This window comes from Zalophus californianus, chromosome 2 (genome assembly GCF_009762305.2).
Source record: "Zalophus californianus isolate mZalCal1 chromosome 2, mZalCal1.pri.v2, whole genome shotgun sequence".
NCBI classification, from domain to species: domain Eukaryota; kingdom Metazoa; phylum Chordata; class Mammalia; order Carnivora; family Otariidae; genus Zalophus; species Zalophus californianus.
In genome coordinates, this window is record NC_045596.1 from 106,298,164 (window position 1) to 106,323,011 (window position 24,848).

The 24,848-nt window shown below is 35.8% G+C and overlaps 1 protein-coding gene across 9 annotated transcripts in view; it reads left to right on the forward strand.

The window, feature by feature from the left end:
• Nucleotides 1-24,848, forward strand: part of ABHD18 (abhydrolase domain containing 18) — a 51,772-nt gene that overhangs the window by 10,956 nt on the left and 15,968 nt on the right. For 5 of the 9 annotated variants that reach the window (XM_027597855.2, XM_027597852.2, XM_027597856.2 and 2 more), the window contains exons 2-8: nucleotides 146-254; nucleotides 901-985; nucleotides 6,931-7,031; nucleotides 14,846-14,924; nucleotides 15,029-15,113; nucleotides 16,820-16,847; nucleotides 24,014-24,152. In XM_027597855.2, the coding sequence (XP_027453656.1) occupies nucleotides 163-254; nucleotides 901-985; nucleotides 6,931-7,031; nucleotides 14,846-14,924; nucleotides 15,029-15,113; nucleotides 16,820-16,847; nucleotides 24,014-24,152 (609 nt within the window). In that variant the 5' untranslated portion in view covers nucleotides 146-162. Of the gene's footprint in view, nucleotides 1-145; nucleotides 255-900; nucleotides 986-6,930; nucleotides 7,032-14,845; nucleotides 14,925-15,028; nucleotides 15,114-15,464; nucleotides 16,848-24,008; nucleotides 24,153-24,848 lie in introns of those variants that run through there. The other 4 variants (XM_027597859.2, XM_027597858.2, XM_027597860.2 and 1 more) reach the window with 4 other exon arrangements.

Sequence of the window (24,848 nt, forward strand, 5' to 3'; positions counted from 1 at the left end):
TTAAAAATATATATTATATATTTGAAAGTTGCAAAGAGAGTAGATCAATCTTTAATTTTTAACTGATATTTAAAGAGATGGTTAGAAAATTGACCTGCTACCTAAAATAAAATATTTTAAAGTCATTTTAAATCTTGTTTCATAGATGTTTGTTTGCTACTAATGGGTGTGAGCAAGTTAGATATTCTGTACCGGAGACTTCTCCTCACAAAACTTTTTATCAGAGGATGGGGGAGGCCAGAAGATCTCAAAAGGTAAACATTTTTTTTTCCAAATTTGCTTATTCTAAATTTGTTAGTAAACATTTAAAATTTTTTTTCAGTGAAAAAATCCTTTAAATACAAATGACTGGCAAATTAAGCATTGAAGTATGTGAAACGTAATTATTTCCTTTTGTCGTTTGTCTTTTTAATTATTTCTTTTAAGTTTTAAACCGTATAATCATAAAGTGAACTATTTTAAAAGTAATTTTAAAATTAAAGTTAAAAATAAAGAGCCTTTAAATACAAGCTAGATTTTTAACTTTAATTATTTTTAAGTTGCTTAGAGTTTCCAGGGACCGAACTTCCTTGGGTAACTTGAATTTGTAATGACAATAAAGCTGAGCTATACTGTAGCTCATGGAAATATCTGTACTTAAGAAAATGAATTTTCAGGATTTATGCCTTTAATTTTGAGTCTTCTATATGTTAACTGCTTTTTGAACAATGATATTTCTCACATATTTTATGAGACAAAATGTCCAGCTTGAATAAAAACCAATAGCCTCATCTTTTTCTCTAATGATTCAAATTAAATTTTGACATAGCTTATAAATTGGACTTGCAAATTTTTCAGCATTATACACTCTCAATACAATGGGCATACTGAATTTTTTCTTTTTCCCCCTTATCATAATAGACTCTTTGAATTCAGAAAGATGATTGGAAATCGAGAAAGATGTCAGAATCTGGTTTCAAGTGATTATCCAGTACACATCGATAAGGTATTTAAGTAAAAGAAATGAAGTTACACCAATTCTGGTTTAACATAAATATGTGTCAAGAGTAGGTTGAGAGTGCCTGGGTGGTTCAGTTGGTTAAGCATCTGCCTTCGGCTCAGGGCATGATCTCAGGGTCCTGGAATCGAGTCCCACATCAGGCTCCCTGCTCAGCAGGGAGTCTGCTTCTCCCTTCCATCTGTTGCTGCCCCCCCCGCACCCCCCCCCCCCCCAGCTTGTGCTCTCTGGCTCTCTCTATCGAATAAATAAAAATCTTAAAAAAAAAAAAAAACAAAGAGTAGGTTGAATGTTAGACTATAATAACAGTAAACACTAAAACATGAGTATAGATTTTTCATTTAATATTATTAAATACTCTATGTGTCCTAAGAGGATGATTATAATAACTATCATTCATGTATATTTGAGAGCATATATTTAGTACTTGCCTAAATACAAGAAAATATTTAAGTGTCGATCTTTTTGAGACTTGTTTTGTATCTTTAGGATCAGGAGGGTTAAAATAAATTATTCAACATCTCAGAAGAACTATAAGTAATACGGGGAAGTATTCTAGTTGGAGAATCAGCACATGAGAAGTTGTTGCCAAAACAGCTTCTATTTTTCTTAAATTTAATTAATTAATTAATTTATTTATTTATTTATTTATTTGAGAGAGAGAGAGAGAGTGCAGGGGGAGGGGCAGAGGGAGAGGGAGAAGCAGACTCCCCACTGAGCAGGGAGCCAGATGTGCGGCTCAATCCCAGGACTCTGGGATCATGATTTGAACTGAAGGCAGATGCTTAACCGACTGAGCCACCCAGGCGCCCCATTAAAACAGCTTCTAAATAACATCAGGGAAATGTTATGTTAATTGATGGGAGAAGGGTAGAAAGAAAATGCTGTAACATTAGAGATGATGAGAAAATATATTTGAGATAGCTTTGTTTTTTAGCAACCATATGTTTTTCTGTACAGCAGTTCTAGGTTTATGTAATTGGATAATTGAGGTATTGTTGGGGAGGGGGTACAAATGCATGGACTTCACATCCCTCATTGTCCTTCAACCGAAGTAACTCTACTTTCATCTCTTATGTATTGGATATCTTTAGGAGATTTCATTTTTCAAAACAGTTCCACTGCTAAAAACAAAATTTTATAAATTGGAAATCCCTTTTCTATACCATATAGCTATTCTTTCCGTAGCTTCTGGATTTAGAACACTTCTCCCTCAAATTTTGCTAAATATTTCTATTATCGCTGTTTTTTTCTATTAAAAATCATAGGCTTAAACAAATTAAAATTATACCAAGTAAAAAATCAAAACTCTATAACTTTCTGCCACTTTCCACCACTTAATTCCATTTCTCTCCCAAGGAGGAGTTACTGTTCAGATTTTGGAATGCATTCTTACAGAGTTCCTTCCTCTCCTGGTATTCTCCCCATCACCGTCTCTCTTGGTTTTTAAAAACCAAGATATAATTCACCTGCCATGGAATTCACCCTTTTAAAGTGTGCAGTTCAGTGTTTTGTTTTTTACTACATTCCCAAGATGTGCAATCATCACCACTATCATTACCTACTTCTGGAATATTTTTATCTCCCCCAAAAGAAACCATATACCCATTAGCTGTTACTTCCTACTTCCATACAGCCTCCTCCCTGCTGGCAGTCATTAGTCTGCTATTCTGTATGGATTCACTGATTCTGGACATTTCATATAAATGGAATCATTTAATATGAGGCCTTTTGTGTCTGGTGTATTTCACTGAACAAATTTTCAAGGTTCATCCATGTTATCTAACAATACCTCACTTTTTTATTGTTAAATAATATTCCATTGTATAGATATGTGACATTTTGTTTATCCATTTATCAGCTAATGGACATTTAGGTTTCTGCTTTTTGACTATTATGAATAACAATGCTATGAACATTCATGTGTAAGTGTTTTTGTGGATATGTGTTTTGAATTATTTAGATATACATAGGACTGGAATTTCTGGGTCATATGGTAATTCTATGTTTAACTTTTTGACAAACTAAAAACTGTTTTCCAAAGTGCGCCATTTTACTTTTCCCACCAGCAGTGTATAATGGTTCCAGTTTGTCCACATTCTCACTAATATTTGTATTAAACAGCCATCCTAGTGGGTGTGAAGTGTATTTTATTGTGATTTTTGATATGCCTTTCCCTTAGGACTGTGATGTTGAGCATCTTTTCATGTGCTTATTGGCCATTTGCATATCTTCTTTGAAGAAATACCTATGAAATCATTGCCTTTTTTTTTTTAAGATTTATTTATTTATTTTAGAGAGAGAGAGCAAGTGAGCACAGGGCAGGGGACAGAGGGACGGAGGGGGAGGGAGAGAATTTCAAGCACACTCCCCACCGAGTGTGGAACCCAACATGGGGCTTGATCTTGCCATCCTGAGATCATAACCTGAGCTGAAATCAAGAGTTGGACACTTAACTGACTGAGCCACCCAGGTGCCCCAAATCGTTGCCTAATTTTTAACTGGGTTATTCATCTTTTTATTGTTGAGTTGTAGCTTAATTTTTAAATCTGTATTACTTATGGTTCTAAAATATCCTTTTTTTCTTACCAAATTGCCAGTTGTCCCAACATTATTTGTTGAATTATTACTCCCTTTCACATTAATCTGTGCTACCTCCTTTATCAAATAATTTATTCTTCTAAATTATACAAAAAGAAAACTTTAAAACCATACTAGGAGGCACAAAGACTAAAATATAAAAACTTCTTGGATTAGAAATTTCATATCATACACATTGGGTCTCCTTACCATTTTCAAAAAATGCAGTGCAATCCTAGTTAAAATATTCAGTTTAGAACTAAAGTCTATAAAAGGATCCTAAAAGTATTTTGGGAAGAACCATGAGAGTATGAACAGATCAGGAATACCTAAAAAAGAAGAGTGTTAAGTAAAACCTAGTTCAGTCATTTACCAATAGGTATTATTAAGCTGCAGCATGATCAAAACAGCAAGATTTAGTACAAATAAAAGATAGGCTGATAAGCATTATAAACAATGGCCAAATTGTGGAAACAGCCCAAGTGTCCATTGACTGATGAATGGATAAAGAAGATGTGGGGGATATAAATATACATCATGGAATATATATATCATGGAATATTACTCAACCATAAAAAAGAATGAAATCTTGCCATTTGCAACAACATGGGTGGAGCTAGAAGGTATTATGCTAAGCAAAATAAGTCAGTGAGAAAGACAAATACCATACGATTTCACTCATGTGGAATTTAAGAAACAAAACAAATGAACAAAGGGAAAAAAGAGGGAGGCAAAGAAACAGACTCTTAACTATAGAGAACAAGTTGATGGTACCAGAGGGGAGGCAGATGGAGGAATGGGTGAAACAGGTGATGGGTAGTAAGGAGGGCACTTGCTGAGATAAGCACTGGGTGTTGTATGTTAAATGATGAATCACTAAATTCTACATCTGAAACTAGTATTGCACTGCATGTTAACCAGCTAGAATTTAAATTAAAACTTGGAAACTTAAAAAAAAAATGGGGGAAAAAAAGATAGGCTAATAAGAACCAATAAAGAATTGAAAATAATTTGCCAGGGGTGCCTGGGTGGCTCAGTTGATTAGGCATCTGCCTTCAGCTCAGGTCATGATCCCAGGGTCCTGGGACTGAGCCCTGCATGGGCTCCCAGCTCAGCAGAGAGCCTGCTTCTCCCTCTCCCTCTGCTGCTCTGCCTGCTTATGCTCTCTCTGTCAAATAAATAAATAAAATCTTTAAAAACAAAAAACAAAAAAAACTTACTTTATGATAAAGTAGCATTTAAGTCATTTGCAAAAAAAAAAAAAATGTGGAGGGGCGCCTGACTGGTTCAGTCGGTTAAGTGTCTGTGTTTGGCTCAGGTCATGATCTCAGGGTCCTAGGGCTCGGTGGGGAGCCTGCATCTCCCTCTCCCTCTGCCTGCAGCTCCCCCTGCTTGTGTTCTCTCTCTGTCTCTCAAATAAATAAATAAAATCTTTTAAAAAAATGTGGATTATTTAATGTAAGATCCTGACACTACTGATTAGAATTTGTATTTTAAAATGAGCTGGATATATATAGTATCTACAGATACAATTTTTTGTTTCCAATTTTAATGAAAATATGTGGTGTTTGGTGCTAATTTAATTTTGACTACTGACCTGATAAAGATTTTTTATTTAAAAAATAATAATTTGGTGGGGCGCCTGGGTGGCTCAGTCATTAAAAGTCTGCCTTCGGCTCAGGTCATGATCCCAGGGTCCTGGGATCGAGCCCCGCATCAGGCTCCCTGCTCTGTGGGAATCCTGCTTCTCCCTCTCCCACTCCCCCTGTTTGTGTTCCCACTCTTGCTATCTCTCTCTCTGTCAAATAAATAAATAAAGTCTTTAAAAAAATAATAATAACTTGGCTGGGGCCCCTGGGTGGCTCAGTCGTTAAGCTCCCACCTTCGGCTTAGGTCATGATCCCAGGGTCCTGGAATTGAGCCCTGTGTAGGGCTCCCTGCTCAATAGGGTGTCTGCTTCTCCCTCTGCCCCTCCCCCTGCTCATATAAATAAAATAAATAAATAAAATCTTTTTTAAAAATAATATATAAACAAAAATAACTGTTTGAGGGGCACCTAGGTGGCTCTGTCAGTTAAGCATCTGACTCTTGGTTTTGGCTTGGGTCATGGTTTCATGGGTGGTAGGATCAAGCCCTGTGTCAGGCTCCATGCTCAGCAGGAGTCTATTTGAGATTCTTTCCCTCTGCTCCTCCTTATGCTCATGCTCTCTCTCTCTCTCAAATAAATAAATAAATTTTAAAAAAAGAATAAACCTATTTGAGGAGGGGAAAGTTTAGGTGTTAAATATTAGCAAATGCCTTTGCTGTGTATGTAAATATATATTTCTCCCTATTTAATGTGTTTACATGACTCATTGTGTCAATGGATTTCTTAAAATGAGCCATTCTAATATATTTAACATCAAGTCAACTCTTATTTGATTTTGGTAAATTATTTTTACGGTTTCTTTGTAAATTGTTCTTATGGTTATTTTATATTTTTAAGTTCTTCCAACTAGTATTTTATTTTGACTTATTTCATGCTGTTGTACAAATGAGGTTTATTTATAGTCTACTTTTCCTTTTTTTTTTTTTAAGATTTTATTTATTTATTTGACAGAGAGAGAGAGAGAACACAAGCAGGGGGAGTGGGAGAGGGAGAAGCAGGCTTCCCGCAGAGCAGGGAGCCCGATGCGGGACTCGATCTCAGGACCCTGGGATCATGACCTGAGCCAAAGGCAGACGCTTAACAACTGAGCCACCCAGGCGCCCCTACTTTTCCTTTTTTTTTAAATTTTATTTATTTGAGAGAGAGAGAACAAGTGGGGGGAGGGGCAGAGGGGAAAAGCAGACTCCTTGCAGAGCAGGCCCCTGGGATCATGACCTGAGCCAAAGGCAGATGCTTAACCGACTGAGCCATTCAGGCACCCTATAGTTTACTTTTCCAACTGGCCTGTAATAAAGGATGTAAAAGGAAAGGAAATGTGTATAAAAGCCATGTCTTTAAAAAGCTGACTGGGAATGGGGTGGCACCTGGGTGGCACAGCCAGTTAAGTGTCAGACTCTTGGTTTGGGCTCAGTCATGATCCCAGGGTCGTGAGATGAAGTCCCATGTTGGACTCTGCACTCAACACGAAGTCTGCTTGAGACTCTCTCTCCCTCCGCCCCTACCTGCTGAGCTTACTCACTCTTACTCTCTAAAATAAATAAACCTAAAGAAAGAAAGAAAGAAAGCTGACTGGGACAAAAGAATATGTAGTCATCAGTGAAAAAAAGTTTTTAATTGAATAGAACTGTTTTTATAGGAAAACATGTATGATAGACCAAGATATCTTAGTCTACATGTATACATTTTGGTTTTGCTTTTCTTTTAGATTGAAGAGCAATCAGACTGTAAGATCCTAGATGGGCACTTTGTTTCCCCCATGGCCCACTATGTGCCTGATATAATGCCAATTGAATCTGTTATTGCAAGGTAAGAATTTTTAATCAGAAAATTAAAGTAAGTTATTTTTTTATTTATAATTATAATAAAATCAATGCAATGTTATTTTGAATTGCTAGTATTAATTACAATCATTATTTGGCATTACTCCCATTAAACGTGGGTTGGGGCAGAATAAAAATATAGAGCTTTATAGTATGTATTCAAACTTAAGTTGTTATCACCTTAAAATAGATTTATAAATATAAAATGATTTATATAAGCCTGATAGAACCACAAAGCTAAAACCCACTGGATAAACAAAAAAGAAATAAATCTAGGTGTACCTTAGAGAAAATCATGAAATCACAGAGACAAAAAGAAGGAACAAAAGGATAATAAAACAATCAGAAAACAATAAACAAAATGGCAATAGTAAATCATATCTATCAATAACCACTTTAAATGTAAATCAACTAAATTCTCTAATCAAAAGACTTAGAATGCCTGAATGGATTAAAAAACAGGACCCAACTGTATGCTGCCTATAAGAGATTCACTTCAGGGGCACCTCGCTGGCTCAGTTGGAAGAGTATGGGACTCTTGATCTCAAGGTCGTGAATTTGAGCCCCACGTTGGGTGTAGAGAATACTTAGGTAAGTATATAACCCGCTGAGCTTGCTTACTCTCTCTCTCTGCTAAAGAGAGACTCACTTCAGATGTAAGGACATACACAGACTGAAAATGAAGGGATGGAAAAGATATTCCATGCAAATGAAAATCAAAAGAAAGTAGAGGTAGCTATATTATACCATACAAAATAGACTTTAAGACAAAGATTGGTAAGGGACAAGGAAGGTCATTATATAATGATAAAGGGATCAATCTAATGAGAGGATATAACATTTGTAAATATTTATGCACCCAACATAGGAACTAAATACATAAAAAAAAATTAACAAACTTGAAGGCAGCAATACAATAACAATAGGAAGCTTTGATACTTGACTTGCAACAATGGATAGTTAATCCATACAGAAAATCAGTAAGAAAACATTGAACTCAAACTATCCATTAGACCAGATGGACTTAACAGACATTCACAAAACATTGTATCCAACAGCATCTTTTACAGGGAGCATTCACCAGGATAGATCATACATTAGTCACAAAACAAATCTTAATTTAAGAATTTTTTTAAAGATTTTATTTATTTATTTGACAGAGAGAGAGACAGCGAGAGAGGGAGCACAGCAGGGGGAGTGGGAAAGGGAGAAGCAGGCCTCCTGTGGAGCAGGGAGCCTGATGCGGGGCTCGATCGCAGGACCCTGGGATCATGACCTGAGCCGAAGGCAGACGCTTAATGACTGAGCCTCCCAGGCACCCCAAATTTAAGAAATTGAAATCATATCTAGCATCTTTTCCAACCACATTGGTATGAAACTAGAAACAAGAAGAAAACTGGAAAACTGACAAATACGTGTAGATTAAACAGCATGCTATTGAAACACCAGTGGGTCAAAGAAGAAATCAAAAGAGAAATCAAAAACACCTTGGGATTGGGCGCCTGGGTGGCTCAGTTCGTTAAGCAACTGCCTTCGGCTCAGGTCATGATCCTAGAGTCCCGGGATTGAGTCCCGCATCGGGCTCCCTGCTCGGCAGGGAGTCTGCTTCTCCCTCTGACCCAGCCCCCTCTCATGCTCTCTCTCTCTCTCTCATTCTCTCAAATAAATAAATAAAATTTAAAAAAATCTATCAAAAACACCTTGGGATAAATGATAATGGAAGTACAACATACCCAAATTTATGGAGTACAGCAAAAGCAATTCTAAGAGGGAGGTTCATAGTGATAAACACCTACATTAAAAAAAAAGAACTTTTATAAAAATAAACAACCTGAGTTACACCAGGAACTAAAAAAAGAACAAACCAAGCCCAAAGTTAGTAGAAGGAAGGAATTAGTATGGATCAGAGATGAAATAAATTAAATAGTGACTCTAAAGATAATAGAAAAGATCAATGAAACTAAGAGTTGTGTTTTTGAAAAGATAAAATAAACTTTTAACTAGGCTACCAAGAAATAGAGAGGTCTCAAGTAAAATTAGAAATGAAAGAGGAGCCATTACAGCTGATATCACATAAATAGGAAAAATCATGAGACTACTGTGAATAATTATACACCAATCAGTTGGATAACCTAGGAGAAATGGATAAATTCCTAGAAATGTGCAACCTACCAAGACTTAATCATGAAGAAATATAAAATCTGAACAGACCAATTACCCATAAGGAGATTTAATCAGTAATCAAAAATTTCCCAAAAAAGACAAGTCAAGGACCAGATGACTACATTGGTGAATTCTGCCAAACATTTAAAGAAGAATTAATAATAATCCTTCTCAAACTCTTTGAAAAAATTGAAGAGGAGGGAACCTTCTAAATTCATTTTACGAGGCCAACATTACTTTATTACCAAAACCAGACAAGGAAGCCGTAAGGAAAGAAAATTACAAGCCAGTATTCCTACTGAACATAGATGTAAAAATCCCCAACAAAATACTAGCAATCCAAATTCAACAATACACAAAAAGGATCATATACTATGATTAAGTGGGATTTGGGCACCTGGATGGCTCAGTTGGTTGGGCAACTGCCTTCGGCTCAGGTCATGATCCTGGAGTCCTGGAATCGAGTCCCACATTGGGCTCCCTGCTCAGGGGGGAGTCTGCTTCTCCCTCTGACCCTCCCCCCTCTCATGCTCTCTCTTTCTCATTCTCTCTCTCAAATAAATAAATAAAATCTTTAAAAAAAAAAAAAAAGGTGGGATTTATCCCAGGGATACAAAGATGGTTCAACATCTGCAAATCACTGTGGCATACCACATAGACAAAATGAAGGATAAAAATCATATGTTGATCTCAATGGAAATAGGAAAAGCATTTGACAAAATTCAACATCCATTTATGATAAAAACTCTCAACAAACTTTTATAGAAGGAACATATGTCAATATAATAAAGGCTATGTATTAACAAGCTCATACCTAATGTCATACTAAATGGCGAAAAATTAAAATCTTTTCCTCTAATATCAGGAACAAGACAACTATGCAAACTGTTACCACTTTTATTCAACAGAATATTGGAAGTCCTAGCCAGAGCAATTAGGCAAGAAAAAGAAAGGCATCCAAATCAGAAAGGAAGAAATAAAACTCTGTTTACACATGACATGATATTATGTATAGAAAAGCCTGAAGGCTCCACCAAAAACCTGCTAGAACTAATAAACAAGTTCACTAAAGTTGTAAGATACAAATGCAATATACAAAAATCAGTTGCATTTCTATACACTAATAAGCCTTCAGAAAAATTAGAAAACAATCCTATTTACAGTTGCATGAAGAAGAATAAAATACCTAAGAATAAATTTAACCAAGGAGGTGAAAGGACCTGTACGCTGCAAACTATAAGACATTGATGAAAGAAACTGAAGATGACACAAATAAATGGAAAGATACTCCATGCTCATGGATTGGAAGAATTAATATTGTTACAAAGTCCATACGTTTGCAATCTGCAGATGCAGTGCTATCTCTATCAAAATTCCAATGGTATTTTTCAAAGAAATAGAAGAAATGATCTTAAATTTTGTATGGAACCACAAGAAAACCTGACTAGCCAAAGCAATCTTGAGTAAGAACAAATCTGGAGGCATCACACTTCCTGACCTCAAACTATTATAATACAAAGCCATAGTAGTCAAAAGAATATGGTATTGGCATAAAAACAGACACATTGATCAATGAAACAGAATAGAGAGCCCAGAAATAAACCCACCGTATATGGTCAATTAATTTATGACAGAAGAACCAAGAATGTACAATGGGTAGAATCTCTTCAATAAATGGTATTAGAAAGACTGGACAGTCACGTGCAAAAGAATGAAACTGGACCAATATCTTGCACCAAATGAAAATTAACTCAAAATGGAGTAAAGACTTGAACATAATGTTGAAACTATAAAACTCCTAGAAGAAAATATGGGTGGTTACCTCCTTGACATCAGTCTCGGAGTTGATTTTATGGATCTGACACCAAAGCAAAGGCAACAAAAGCAAAAATAAACAACTTGGAACTACATCAAACTAAAAAGCTTCTGCACAATGAAGGAGACCATCAACAAAATGAAAAGGCAGCCTGTGAAATGGGAGAAAATATTGGCAAATCCTTTATCTGATAAGGGGTTAATATTAAAATATATATTTTTAAGATTTTTCTTTATTTATTTGACACACAGAGAAAGCACAAGTAGGCAGAGCAGCAGGCAGAGAGAGAGGGAGAAGCAGGCTCTCCACTGAGCAGGGAGCCCGACAATCCCAGGACCAAATGAGCCAATATATTTAAAAACTCATACAACTTGGGGCGCCTAGGTGGCTCAGTCGTCAAGTGTCTGCCTTCGGCTCAGGTCATGATCCCAGGATCCTGGGATCAATCCCCGCATCGTGCTCCCTGCTCCGCAGGAGGCCTGCTTCTCCCTCTCCCACTCCCCCTGCTTGTGCTCCCTCTCTCACTCTCTCTGTCAAATAAATAAAATCTTTAAAAAAATAAAAAAATTAAAAAAAACTCATACAACTTAATAGCAAAAAACAAATGATTAAAAAATGGGCAGAGGGGGGTGCCTGGGTGGCTCAGTCATTAAGCGTCTGCCTTCGCCTCAGGTCATGATCCAGGGGTCCTGGAATTGAGCGCCGCATCCGGCTCCCTGCTCAGTGGAAAGCCTCCTTCTCCCTCTCCCACCCCCTGCTGTGTTCCCTCTCTTGCTGTGTCTCTCTCTGTCAAATAAATAAATAGAATCTTTAAAAAAAAATGGGCAGAGGAACTGAATAGACATTTTCCAAAGAAGACATAAATGTGGTCAACAGATACCTGAAAAGGTGCTCAACATCACTAACCATCAAGAAAATGGTGTGGCATAAAAACAGACCCCAAAATACCAAATACCAGAAGCAAAACCACAATGAGATATTACCTCACACCTGTTAGAATGGCTATTATTAAAAGACAAGAGATAACAAGTATTGGTGAGGATGTGGAGAAAAGGGAACCCTTGGGTACCGTTGGTGGGAATGTAAATTGCTATAGCCACTATGGGAAACACTATGGAAGTTCCTCAAAATTTAAAGTAGAACTACCATATGATCCAGCCATTCCACTTCTGGATATTTATTTGAAGGAAATAAGAATGTTAACTTGGGAAGATACCTGTACTCCTATGTTCATTGCAGCATTATTTATAATAGCTAAAGCATGGAAACAACCTTAGTGTCCATCAGTGGATAAAAGGATAAAGAAGTGGTATATATAGAGAGAGTGCAGTATCATCCAGACAAAAAAAAGAAGGAAATTCTCTCATTTGCAATTACATGGATGGACCTTGAGACCATTATGCTAAGTGAAATAAGTCAGACAGAGAAAGATGAATACCATATGATCTCACTTATATGTAGAATCTAAAACAACAACAACCTTGAACTCATAGATACAGAGAACAGACTGGTAGTTGCCAGAGTTGGAGGTGGCGGGGGTGGTGGGTGAAATGGGAGAAAGTGGTCAAAAGGTACAAACTTCCAGTTATAAAATAGATAAGTCTTCAGGATGTAATAACAGCATGGTGACTATAGTTAATCTAAATATTGTATATTTGAAAATTGCTATGAGAGTAGATCTTTTTTTATTTCATTTTATTTTATATATATTTTTTCTTTTTTTAATTTAAATTCAATTAATTAATATATAATGTATTGTTTCAGGAGTACAGGTTTGTGATTCAGCAATCTTATATAATACCCAGTGCTCATTACAACACATACCTTCCCCAGTGTCCATCACCCTGCTACCCCATCCCCCTACCCCCCTCCCCTCCAGCAACCGTCTGTTTCCTAAGATTAATAAGAGTCTCTTATGGTTTGTCTCCTTCTCTGGTTTCGTCTCGTTTCATTTTTTCCTCTCTTCCCGTATGATCCTCTGCCTTGTTTCTTAAATTCCACATATCAGTGAGATCATATGAAAGTAAGATCTTAAAAAAAGTTATCACAAGTAAAAAGAATTTTGTAACTATGTGTGGTGATGGATGTTAAATAAACTTCTTGTTGTGATCATTTCACAATATATACATATATCAAATCATTATGTTACACACCTTAAACTAATAATATATGTTTATGTTATTTTTTAAAAAGAGATTTTAGAAGCTGAAAATGGGAAGCCATTAAGATCTATATAGATACTTCACCTACTTCCTTTTCTTGCATGCTTCATGGTCTCTTATCTCTGCTTTATGACCCATGTCATTTCTCTGTGGGTAGGTTAGCTTTCTCTGTTTCTCATGCAACTGACAAAAAATAGCTACCACACCTCTGCAAAGCTTTCATGTCCAAAAGCTCAACAGAATCTAGAGTCTGTCTTACTTCCAGATTACCAAAAGAACAAATCTTATTGCCCTAATTTGGCCTACTCCAGGCTTCCAATCAACTCTAGCAGAGAAGCTCACATGAACTATACCCATTTATCATGGGGCACTGGAAGATACTCTGTGAGAAGATACTATAATAAGAGCAGACAGACTAATTAATGAGCGTCTGCTGAACAAGTGGTCATTATTACTGTGATAAAAGATTTCTATTAATTTAAAGCTATTCTCCATAATGAAGCCTCTATATGCACTGCTATGGGACAGAAGGAAGAAAAAAATAGCAGCGATATCCAGCATTCTATGGAAAACATTTTTAAATGTTTTCATTTCCCACAAATCATCAAAATATCAAGAAGCAGGATAGTTCTGAGAATGCAAAACAAAGCAGAGTTGTTAACATTGCTAGTTTTATGAGAATAAAAATTAAGAGTTAGTTGCCATGAGCACAAAACAGAAATAACCATTGAACCCTTCTAAATGTACTTGTCTATGTTCTGTATTAAATAATTTATTGATAACAGATAACTAGGGATATTGTCCCCTGTCCAAGCAAAATAAGCTCAGAATTGAGGTTTATGTTGCCTGAGAACGCAGCTACCTAAGGTCAAACTTTGAGCTGACCAAGTGTAATATTATACTATGATAATAATTCTAAAACATCTGCTAAGGAAATTAAAAAGACAAGTAAGTCAGTTTGGGAAGATAAAGTTCTTGAATGGTGAACTTTATCATTTATGATGAAGTTATGAATGGTGTTGATTGTTGCACAACAACGTAAATGTACTTAATGCCACTGAACCATACAACTTAAAAAAGGTTAAAATGGAAAATTTTGTTATATGTATTTTATAACAATTAAAAAGTTCTATAGGAAAAAAATATTAAAGGCGAAATACTATAGTACGAAGATGACAAATAGAGAAAACTTTTTTTCTGCCGTGGATTGCTTTTACACTCCAAATTGAAAAACAAAATTGATAACAAACTATTTTATTGATACATTAACAGCTTGTACAACTAAGCATTATTCCTACAACGAGAAGAAGCAGAGCTATCTAAAGAGTTGTTTTTTTCTAAGACTTACTCATATATATTAATATCTCAGCAAAATAAGAATACTTCATTATGCATTTATAAAGTGGTATTGAACAAGGTAAAAATGATTACAATAAATTCTATGTTTTATATTGTACTGAATGTTTTAATATGCTAACACAAAGCAAATTTATATCTTAGTTGCCTTTGTGCAAACATTAATTAATCATAATTTTTATGTCAAAATTCTGAATGATCTTTTCTCCCAAATAATTTAATTATGTAACTTTTACAAATTTGAAAGTTTGTGTTAAAAAACCTTTTAAAGAGAATTTCACAGATCTGTTTTATTTTAAATAGGTTCCAACTTATTGTTCCTAAAGAATGGAACAGCAAATATAAACCTGTATGCATTCATCTTGCTGGAACAGGAGATCATGTAAGACTCTTATTATAATGCCTTAATCCCTAATTTGTTAACATATTGTGTAACACAGATGTGGTTATTATATTCTTTAAGTATGCCATCTTTTCTTTCCTTAGCATTACTGGAGACGACGAACACTAATGGCTCGTCCTATGATTAAAGAAGCCCGAATGGCTTCTTTGTTGTTAGAAAACCCTTATTATATCCTTTTGTGATACCTAGAAATCTTTCATTTATTGATTAATAGATTTAGTCATCAAAAGGAATGATAGTAACCAGCTTTTCTAAACCAGTTAAATTTAGTTGTCAGTTCAGAAAATATTTAAGAAGCAAGAGTGAAAAATTGTTTCATGCCTTTAAAAAAACAATAGGGATTATGGTTCTACTGTATAATAAAGATAAATTGTACATCTTTTTCTTATAAAACTTATGCTGGATTTTAATATTAAGTCAAATGTTTGCTATTAAGGAAACCCTCATGTTTTAAATGCATTTACATTTAAGTCATCAGTTGAGGTTTAGAACAGTACTTAACTTAACTTTCAAGATGACGTCAGACTATTCCCAGAAGAAGAAACGAAAGTGATGCACAGATATAAAGAAATGTTCAACGTTGCTGGTAATAAGAGAAATGTAAAGTTAAAGCAACATTACCAAAGATTTAAAAAATAAAACACAATAGTTGTGAGGCTATTGTAAAAAAAAAAAAAAATAGGCATTCTTATTATTAATGGCTGTGAAAACCAGTTTAATCCTTTGGGAAAGCATTTTTACCATCTGTAACAGGAGCCTTAAAAAATTTTATGTCCCTTGACAGTGATTTTGATTCTTGGAAATTTATTCTAAGGATAAAATACTAAGAAAAGAGCAGCGCCTGGGTGGCTCAGTCAGTTAAGTGGATGACTGGATTTTGGCTTAGGTCATGATCTCACGGTTGTAAGGTTGAGTCCTGCATTGGGCTTAGGCGCTGGGCGTGGAGCCTGCTTAAGATTCTCTCTCTCCCTCTCCCTCTCCCCTGCCCCCATCTCTTAAAAAAAAAAAAAGAAAACTAAGAAAAGAGAAAGTGATAGAAAACAAAAAAGATATTTATATAGCTTTATTTATGATAGTAAGACATTAGGAATAGCTTAAATGTCTAATAATAGAAAAAGTTGAGTAAATTGTGGCTCATAATATTAGAATATTATGCAGTTGGTTATGTTTTTTGCTCTACCACTTTAGTATCTGTATGACCTCAGATGTGTTACTTAACCTTTAAACTTCAATTTTTTTGTTGGTAAATGGGAATAATCTCTGAAGTTACTCCTAGTATTAAGTACTTAATACTGTCTAGAATGGTGCCTGGTAAATAACAAACATTCGGTAAATTTTAATGGTTAGGTTTACAGTAATTTATGAAAAGTACAGTGCAAAAATAGGAAACAGAACTCTGTGGTATGACAGAAAAACCTAAAAACAGAAAATCCATTAAAAAAAACTGCATAAGGAAAAAATACTGGAACTACACCAAAATATTAATATGGTTGTCTGTAGATGAAGTAGTTTTTCTTCTAATATGCTTTTCTGTATTTTCTAGATTTTCTATAATCAACATATAAAAATGAAAAAAAAACTTCATTTACAAAATTAAGTTGAAGATTGCACAACCCTTTGGATATACTAAACATATTAAACTGTACCCTTAAAATGGGTGAATTGTATGGTATGTGATATCAATAAAGCTGTTTTTTAAAAAGAAAAAAAATAAGTTGAAAACCCTGAGGACTCAACAGCGTATTTGAGATAACTAGAAAATAGTTATTTCAGTATCAAATTGTGTTCAAATGTAACTATTTTGCTTAAGTTCATGTGTTTTTAGACACATTATTTAATTATTTTAAAACTTTCTCTTTGACCCACATTTTTAAATGGCTGCAGGAAGCCCAAGGACCAAATGTAAGTATATATCACCCTCACTTTTGTAGTCTTTATACCAAATTAAATTAAAATTTTTGTTAGTCTTCAGTTAATCATTTCTAAATTTAACAAGCAAATATTATTTGGGGAAAAATTCTGTTATAAAACTGTAGTAGGAATGTTGACTTATTTTTATTTTAAGCTTTTTCACTTAACATGTTTGATAAAGAGATAAATAAGAAATTTTTAATAGACTGATGGAAGATATGTTTTATTTATAAAATAGTAACTGAAGAAATGTTAAAACATTTTCCTTCTTAAAGTACATTTACTTCATAAAATTAAACACCACTCTTTATTCTTAGAATTTATGGTATGGGTAATCTAAAGATAATCTCTTTTTGGTCTTTCAAAATGATGAACTTTGAAGGCGATTTTTTTGCATTTCCATAATCTATATATTGTGTTTGGTTTTGATTCATTCAATAAATGTCTGATCTAAGACACTGGGAAGATAGCAACAAAAAGACAAGGTCCTTACTGTCATAGAGCTTATATTCTAGGATGGAAGATAGGTAAAAATAAGTAAGATGATTTTGGATATTTACCAATGCCATGAAGAAAATAAAGCAGGGAAATCAAGTAAAGAATAATAGAGGGTAAGTGCAGAGTTGGAAAAGTATTAGATATGAGGACATGACATCTTGGGAAGGAGCCACCAAGGTGAAGACCTGGAGGAAGCCTCAGAGAAGGACGAATAAATGAAAAGCCTGATATAAGCATGAGGTGGGAGAGTATTATAAGATGAGGGCAGAAATGAGGGCAAGGGCCAGATTTATGAAGAGCCATGTGCTTTGAATTTTACTGTCAATGCAGTTGGAAATCTTTGGAAGACTTTAAGCAGAGGAATGATCTGATTTGTGCTTTTAAAGGCTCATTTTGGCTTACTGGGACAAGAGTAGCAGCAGAAAAATTAAATAGGAAGCTATTGCAATAATGCAGGGGAAAAAAAGCAACTTTAAGATAGTGGCAGTGGAAATGGAAAGAAGTTCTAATGGATTTGAGATATAATTTAGAAGTTGAAATAAGACTTGTTGATAAATTATGAATATTGTTGGTAAGAAATCAAAAGTTCTGACTTGCATGTGTTAAATTAGTGATGTCTGTTAGATCTGCAGGTGAAGTTAAGTAGGGAGTTGGAAAGTTCTGGAGAGGTAGATTTAGAAGTCACATGTTCTATGTGGTTATGACATGGAAGAGATATAGATGAAAGTGGGGTACATTGGAAGCAAACCTATATCCTATGAAGGATAGTTTAGAATAAACTTAGTGAGGGGCACCTGGGTGGCTTAGTCTGTTAAGTGTCTGAATCCTGATCTCAGCTCAGGTCTTGATCTCAGGGTTCTGAGTTTGAGTTCAAGCCCTGCATTGGGCTCCATGCTGGGCTTGGAGCCTACTTAAAAAATAAATTAATAAATAAATATATATATGTGCATACATATATATGTATAAGTTATACACACACACATACATATATAAAAGAATAAACTTTGTGAAATGTGAAAATTAATGTCCAAGCTAAATAGTTAAAGAATTCTTACTCTGGGGATGCCTGGGTGGCTCAGTTGGTTAAGCGTCTGCCTTTGGCTCAGGTCGTGATTCCAGGGTCCTGGGATCAAGTCCTACATCAGGCTCCTTACTTGGCAGGGAGCCTGTTTCTCCCTCTGCCTGCTTCTCCCTCTGCTTGTGCTCTCTCTCACACAAATAAGTAAATAAAATCTTTAAAAAAAAAAAAAAGAATTCTTACCCTGGAACCAAGTTCTGAATTCAGAACTAGGTATGTCATTTTTACCCTGTTTATTGGTGCTTAAAAACCCAAAAGAGTTTATTGAGTTGTAGTTAGAGGCAGCATGGGTTTAATGGAAAGTCTTTGACTTTGGAGTCACACAGACATAGGTTGCAATCGTAACTTGCCATTTAATAATTGTATGACCTTGGTCTAAGTATCTGTTACCTACCTCATTTATGAAGTGGAAATACTATATAATTTCTTCCATACAGAATTGATGTGAGAATCATGTTTATAAAATATTCTATCACATATCATATATCCAAGAAATATAGTATTTGATTTTTTTCAAGTAATTCGTTGTAAGAAATGGCTTGCAATTTAAATAATGAACAATTATTTTTTATCTCTTTTTAAAAGGCATCTTATGCCTATTTTCAGTGCTTAAACATTTTGAAACTGGGTCCACTGTTATAAATAACTACTGTCCCAGAACCCCACATCAGTAACTTTTATATAAAAGAGCAAACTGAGGTGTACCTGAGAATTCAAACTTCCATACCAGGCCAAAATAAATAATCAGGGGAATTATGTGATAATAAGTAGAAAATTGGAATGATGATAAGAAACAAATATAAGGATACATGGGCTCTTTTATGAGGAAGTACATATATGATCTGTTTTGACAGAGTTTCCATAAATTCTGCCTTATGGAACTTAGAGCTCTGAGAGGATGTGGTAGAACAGTGGATATAAGCTCTTTGGGGGCCAGAATTCTGTTTTTCGCAACTTGGCATTCTTATGACACCTAGATGTTTGTGCATAATCACTCTACATATACATATAATAAACAATCATTAATAAAATGAATTTTTGTTGAAAATTTTGAAATTTTGAGGTTGAAAAACCTTGACAAGGTTTCATCAGAAGCCAATCATGTATGTCTTTATATGAACTAAATTTTGAAAATAGATTCTAATTTGGACACTTCAGTAATAAGATAGTATTATTTTTTATCACTATACAGGCATACCTTGGAGATATTGTGGGTTCAGTTGCAGACCACCACAATAAAGGGAATATTGCAATAAAGCAACTTAAATGAATTTTTTGGTTTCCAGTGCATATAAAAATTATGTTTACACTATACTGTAGTCTGTTAAGTGTGCAATAGCATTATGTCTAAAAAACCAATGTACATACCTTTAAAAATATTTTATTGCTGGGGCACCTGGGTGGCTCAGTCGTTGAGCATCCGACTCTTGATTTCAGCTTGGGTCATGATCTCAGGGTCATGGATCAAGCCCTGTATCTGGGCTCCCTGCTCAGTAGGGAGTCTGCTGTTCTCCATCTCCTGCTGCCCCCCATCTCTCTCTCAGTAAAATAAATAAATGGATCTTTAAAAAAATATATTTTATTACTCCGAGTTATGGAGTGAATAAGTCATAGGAATAAAAGGTACAGCATAGGGAATATAGTCAGTGGTATTGTAATAGCACTCTATGGTGACAGATGGTAGCTACACTTGTGTGCATAGTATAACATATGGGCTTGTCAACTCACTATGTTGTACACCTGAAACTAATGTAACATTGTGTATCAACTATACTTCAATAAAATAAAATAAAATAAAAGGCAAGGCATTATCTTTGCTGGTGGAGGGTCTTGCCTCAATGTTTATGGCTGCTGACTGATCAGGGTGGTGGTTACTGAAGGTTGGGTGGCTGTGGTAATTTCTTAAAACAATAATGAAGTTTGCCACATCAATTTACTCTTCCTTTCACAATTTCTCTGAAGCACGTGATGCTGTTTCATAGCATTTTTACCCACAATAGAACTTCCAAAATTGGGAGTCCATCCTCCCAAACCCTGTCACTGATTTATCAACTAAGTTTATGTAATATTCTAAATCCTTTGTTGTCATTCAGCAATTTTCACAGCATCTTCACCAAGTTTAGATTCCATCTCAAGAAAGCATTTTCTTTGCTCATCCGTAAGAAGCAATTCCTCGTCCATTAAAGGTTTATCATGAGATTGCAACAATTCAGTCTCATCCTCAGGCTTTACTTCTAATTCTAGTTCCTTTGCTATTTCTACCACATCTGCTGTTACTTACTCCACTGAAAGTCAAAGTCATCCATGAGGGTTGGAATCAAATTCTTCCAAACTTCTGTGAATGTTGATATTTTGACCTCTTCCTGTGAATCACAAGTGATCTTACTGGTATCTAGAATGGTGACCCCTTTCCAGAAAATTTTCAATTGGCTTTGTCCAGATCCATCAGAGGAGTCACTATCTATGGTAGCTATAGCCTTATGAAATGCAGTTCTTAAATAATAAGACTTGAAAGTAAAAATTATTCCTTTACCCATGGACTGTAGAATGGATGTTGTGTTAGCAGGCCTGAAAATATTAATCTTGTTGTACATCCCATCAGAGCTCTTGGGTGACCAAGTGCATAGTCAGTGCAGTGCAATGCAGTCATGTTTTGGAAGGAGTCTTTTTCTGAGCAAGTAGATCTCAACAGTGGGCTTAAAATATTCTGTTACCATGTTGTCAACAGATGCACTGTCATCTAAGCTTTGTTCCATTTATAGAGGAAGGCATAGTAGATTTAGCATAATTCTTAAGAGCTCTAGGATTTTTGAAATGGTAAATGAGTCCTGGCTTCAACTTAAAAGACACCAGCTGCATTAGCCCCTAACAAGACAGTCAGCCCCTCCTTTGAAGCTTTGAAGCCAGGCATTGACATCTCCTCTCTAGCTATGAAAGCCCTAGATGGCATCTTCTTCCAACAGAATGCTGTTTTTCAATATTGAAAATCTGTTGTTGAGGGGCGTCTTGGTGGCTTGGTCAGTTGGGTATCTGCCTTCTGTTCGGGTCATGTTCCCAGGGTCCTGGGATCGAGCCCTGCGTCTGCCTCCCTGCTCAGCAGGGAGCCTGCTTCTCCCTCTCCCTCTGCTGCTCACCCTGCTTGTGCTCAATCTCCCTCCCTCTCTCTCTCTCTGTCAAATGAATAAATAAAATCTTAAAAAAAAAGAAAAAATCTATTGTTGGATTTGGTGGCTCAATTGGTTAAGCGTCTGACTTCTGATTTTGGCTCAGGTCATGATCTCAGGGTCATGGGATCGAGCCCTGCGTCAGGCTCCGCACGCTGTGGGGAGTCTGCTTAAGGATTCTCTCCTCCCTCTCCCCCTCCCTCCACTTGCCTGCTCTCTCTCTCTCTCTCAAATTAAATAAATAAATAAATAGATAGATAAATAAATAAATAAATAAAATCTGTTGTTTAAGTGTAGCCCCCCTCATTAATTATCTTAGCTAGATCTTCTGGATAACTTGGCTGTAGCTTCCACATCAGCACTTACTGCTTCAGCTTGCACTTTTATGTTATGGAGATGGCTTCCTTTCTTTTCTTTTTTTTTTTTACAATTTATTTTATAGAGAGTGTGCGAGAGTGGGGGAGGGAGCAGAGGGAGAGAGAGAGAATCTCAAGTGGACTCCCTGCTGAGTGTGGAGCCTGAAGTGAGGCTTAATCTAGGGACCCTGCATTCATGACCTGAGCTGAAATCAAGAGTTGGTCGCTTAACCAATGGAGCCACCCAGGTGTTCTGATCCCTTCCTTTCTTAAACCTCATGAAGCAACCTCTTATTTTTTTTTTAAGATTTTATTTATTTATTTGACAGAACACACACAGGCAGGGGGAGTGATAGGTAGAGGGAGAGGGAGAAGCAGACTCCCCACAGAGCAGGGACCCGGATGCAGGACTTGATCCCAGGACCCTGGGATCATGACCTGAACCCAAGGCAGCAGCTTAACCAACTGAGCCATGCAGGCACCCGAAGCAACCTCTTTTAGCTTCAAACTGTTCTGCAGCTTCCTCACCTCCTCCTCAGCCTTCATAGAATTGAAGAGAGGTAGGGCCTTCCTCTGGAATAGGCTTTGGCTTAAGGGAATGTTATGGCTGTTTCGATTTTCTCTCCAGACCAGTAAAACTTTCTCTGCATCGGCAAGAAGACTATTTTGCTTTCTATTTTGTGGGTTTACTGGAGTAGTACTTTTAATTTCCTTCAAGAACTTTTCCTTTGCATTTACAACTTGGCTAACTGTTTGCTGCATGAGGCCTAGCTTTTGGCCTATCTCAGTTTTTGACATCCCTTCCTTACTGAGTTTGATCACTTCTAGCTTTTGATTTCTATTATTTATTTGTTTGTTTGTTTTTTAAGATTTTTTATTTATTTGACAGAGACACAGCAAGAGAGGGAACACAAGCGGGGGAGTGGAGGAGGGAGAAGCAGGCTTCCCGCGGAGCAGGAAGCCTGATGTGGGGCTTGATCCCAAGACCCTGGGATCGTGACCTGAGCCGAAGGCAGACACCCAACGACTGAGCCACCCAGGCACCCCCCCAAAAAAAGATCATTTAAGTACACTTCTAAGGAAATGTATTTATATGTAAAATTAATTTCTAAAGACAGGAAATTCTAGTTGAATTGGTCTTTAAGTTAATCAAAACATGTATTTTTATAAAAAATTACTTTTCCAACCAACTTTTAATTATAAAATAAATAAGTCATGGATATGAAAAGTACAACATGGGGAACATAGTCAAGAATATTGTAATAACATTATATAGTGACAGATGGTGACTACGATTACCATGGTGAGCACTGAGTAGTGTGTGTGTGTGTGTGTGTGTGTGTGTGTGTGTGTGTGTGTATGAAACTAATATGATGTATGTTAATTATACTACAATTTAAAAAAAATTTTCTGGTTGATTATATTCATAAATTGTGTATTTTGCGGAAATAAGCAACATATTTAAGATTTTGGAAATACATGAGTATTAGGTTAAATTCTTTTACATTGCTTTTTAAAAATTTTTATGCTTTAAGTTCTATTGTAATAATAGGAGGGACAACTATGAATTGTTTTTTTTAACAGTTTTTTTTTTTAAGATTTTTTATTTATTTATTTGACAGAGAGGCACAGCGAGAGAGGGAACACAAGCAGGGGGAGTGGGAGAAGGAGAAGCAGGCTTCCCGCCAAACAGGGAACCTGACGCGGGGCTCGGTCCCAGAACCCTGGGGCCATGACTGGAGTGGAAGGCAGACGCTTAACGACTGAGCCACCCAGGCGCCCCTTTAACAGTTTTTTTAAGTGCTATCAAATAAATATTATTTCCTGGGCTTCAAAATAGTTAAATAATTGAAATTCAATAAACATTTGTAGCTCTTAAAAATAAGTTTTAATTAATTGTAGAATAATGTTAGCACTCTAATTCCATCAATTTATTCCATTATTTTACTTAGATAACTCGTCCTTTAAAAGAAAAACATGAAGTCTGGCTGCCTGTTGTAAATTTGCATATGTTAAAATGTAAATACATAAATAATTTTCTCTTTTGTCTTGTGAGGCTAGAAGGTCCAGCTTAAAAAACGTGTCTGACCTTTTTGTGATGGGAGGAGCTCTTGTTTTAGAATCTGCAGCTCTCTTGCACTGGCTAGAGAGAGAGGGTTATGGACCTCTAGGAATGACCGGAATATCCATGGGAGGACATGTAAGCCTTTTGATTTCAACTGATATTTAATTGTGATTATGTTCATAAAATCTAGAGAATGTAGTTATTTTAAAAATTTACTTTAGGTATGGAATTTTAGTTTTGGCAAAAGCAGAAACAGGTTTCAAACTTTTATTCCAATTATAATGATTTTTTTGGTATGATTTATGTAGACATTGATTGTACTACTTATTTCACAGGTATAGCTCAGATATTAGACTTAATATTTTATTAAAAGTTGATTTTTATAAAACTTAACTTTTCATATCTCAAGTATAAATATGCTGTTAAATTGGTAAAGATAACGAATTTGGAAAATACTTTTCATTTATTTCTTATCTCTATCGCCAGGGTCCCCAACCTATTTTACTTTGTCTTCTAGAGTGTACTAAAACAGCCTCCTAATTGGTTTCTCTGTGTCTCATCTTTTCTCTAGTTAATCTTCTTCTAAGTTTTTCTCCACACCATAACTAGAGTGCTTTTCCTAAATCTCATCTGTGTTCTCTCCTACTTAAAACCTGCCAAAGGCTTGCTATTATTGCACTGGGCTGTAGCTATGCTAGGTGCTAGCATCCCTCACGGGCCCTCTCATTCCTAGCCAAAATAGCAGTTTGCCCTCCTGGTTCCAATCCAGAGCTTACTTCCTATGAGGAGCTCTTCCTGACTCCCAGCCTAACCCCAGACTGTACTTCATCT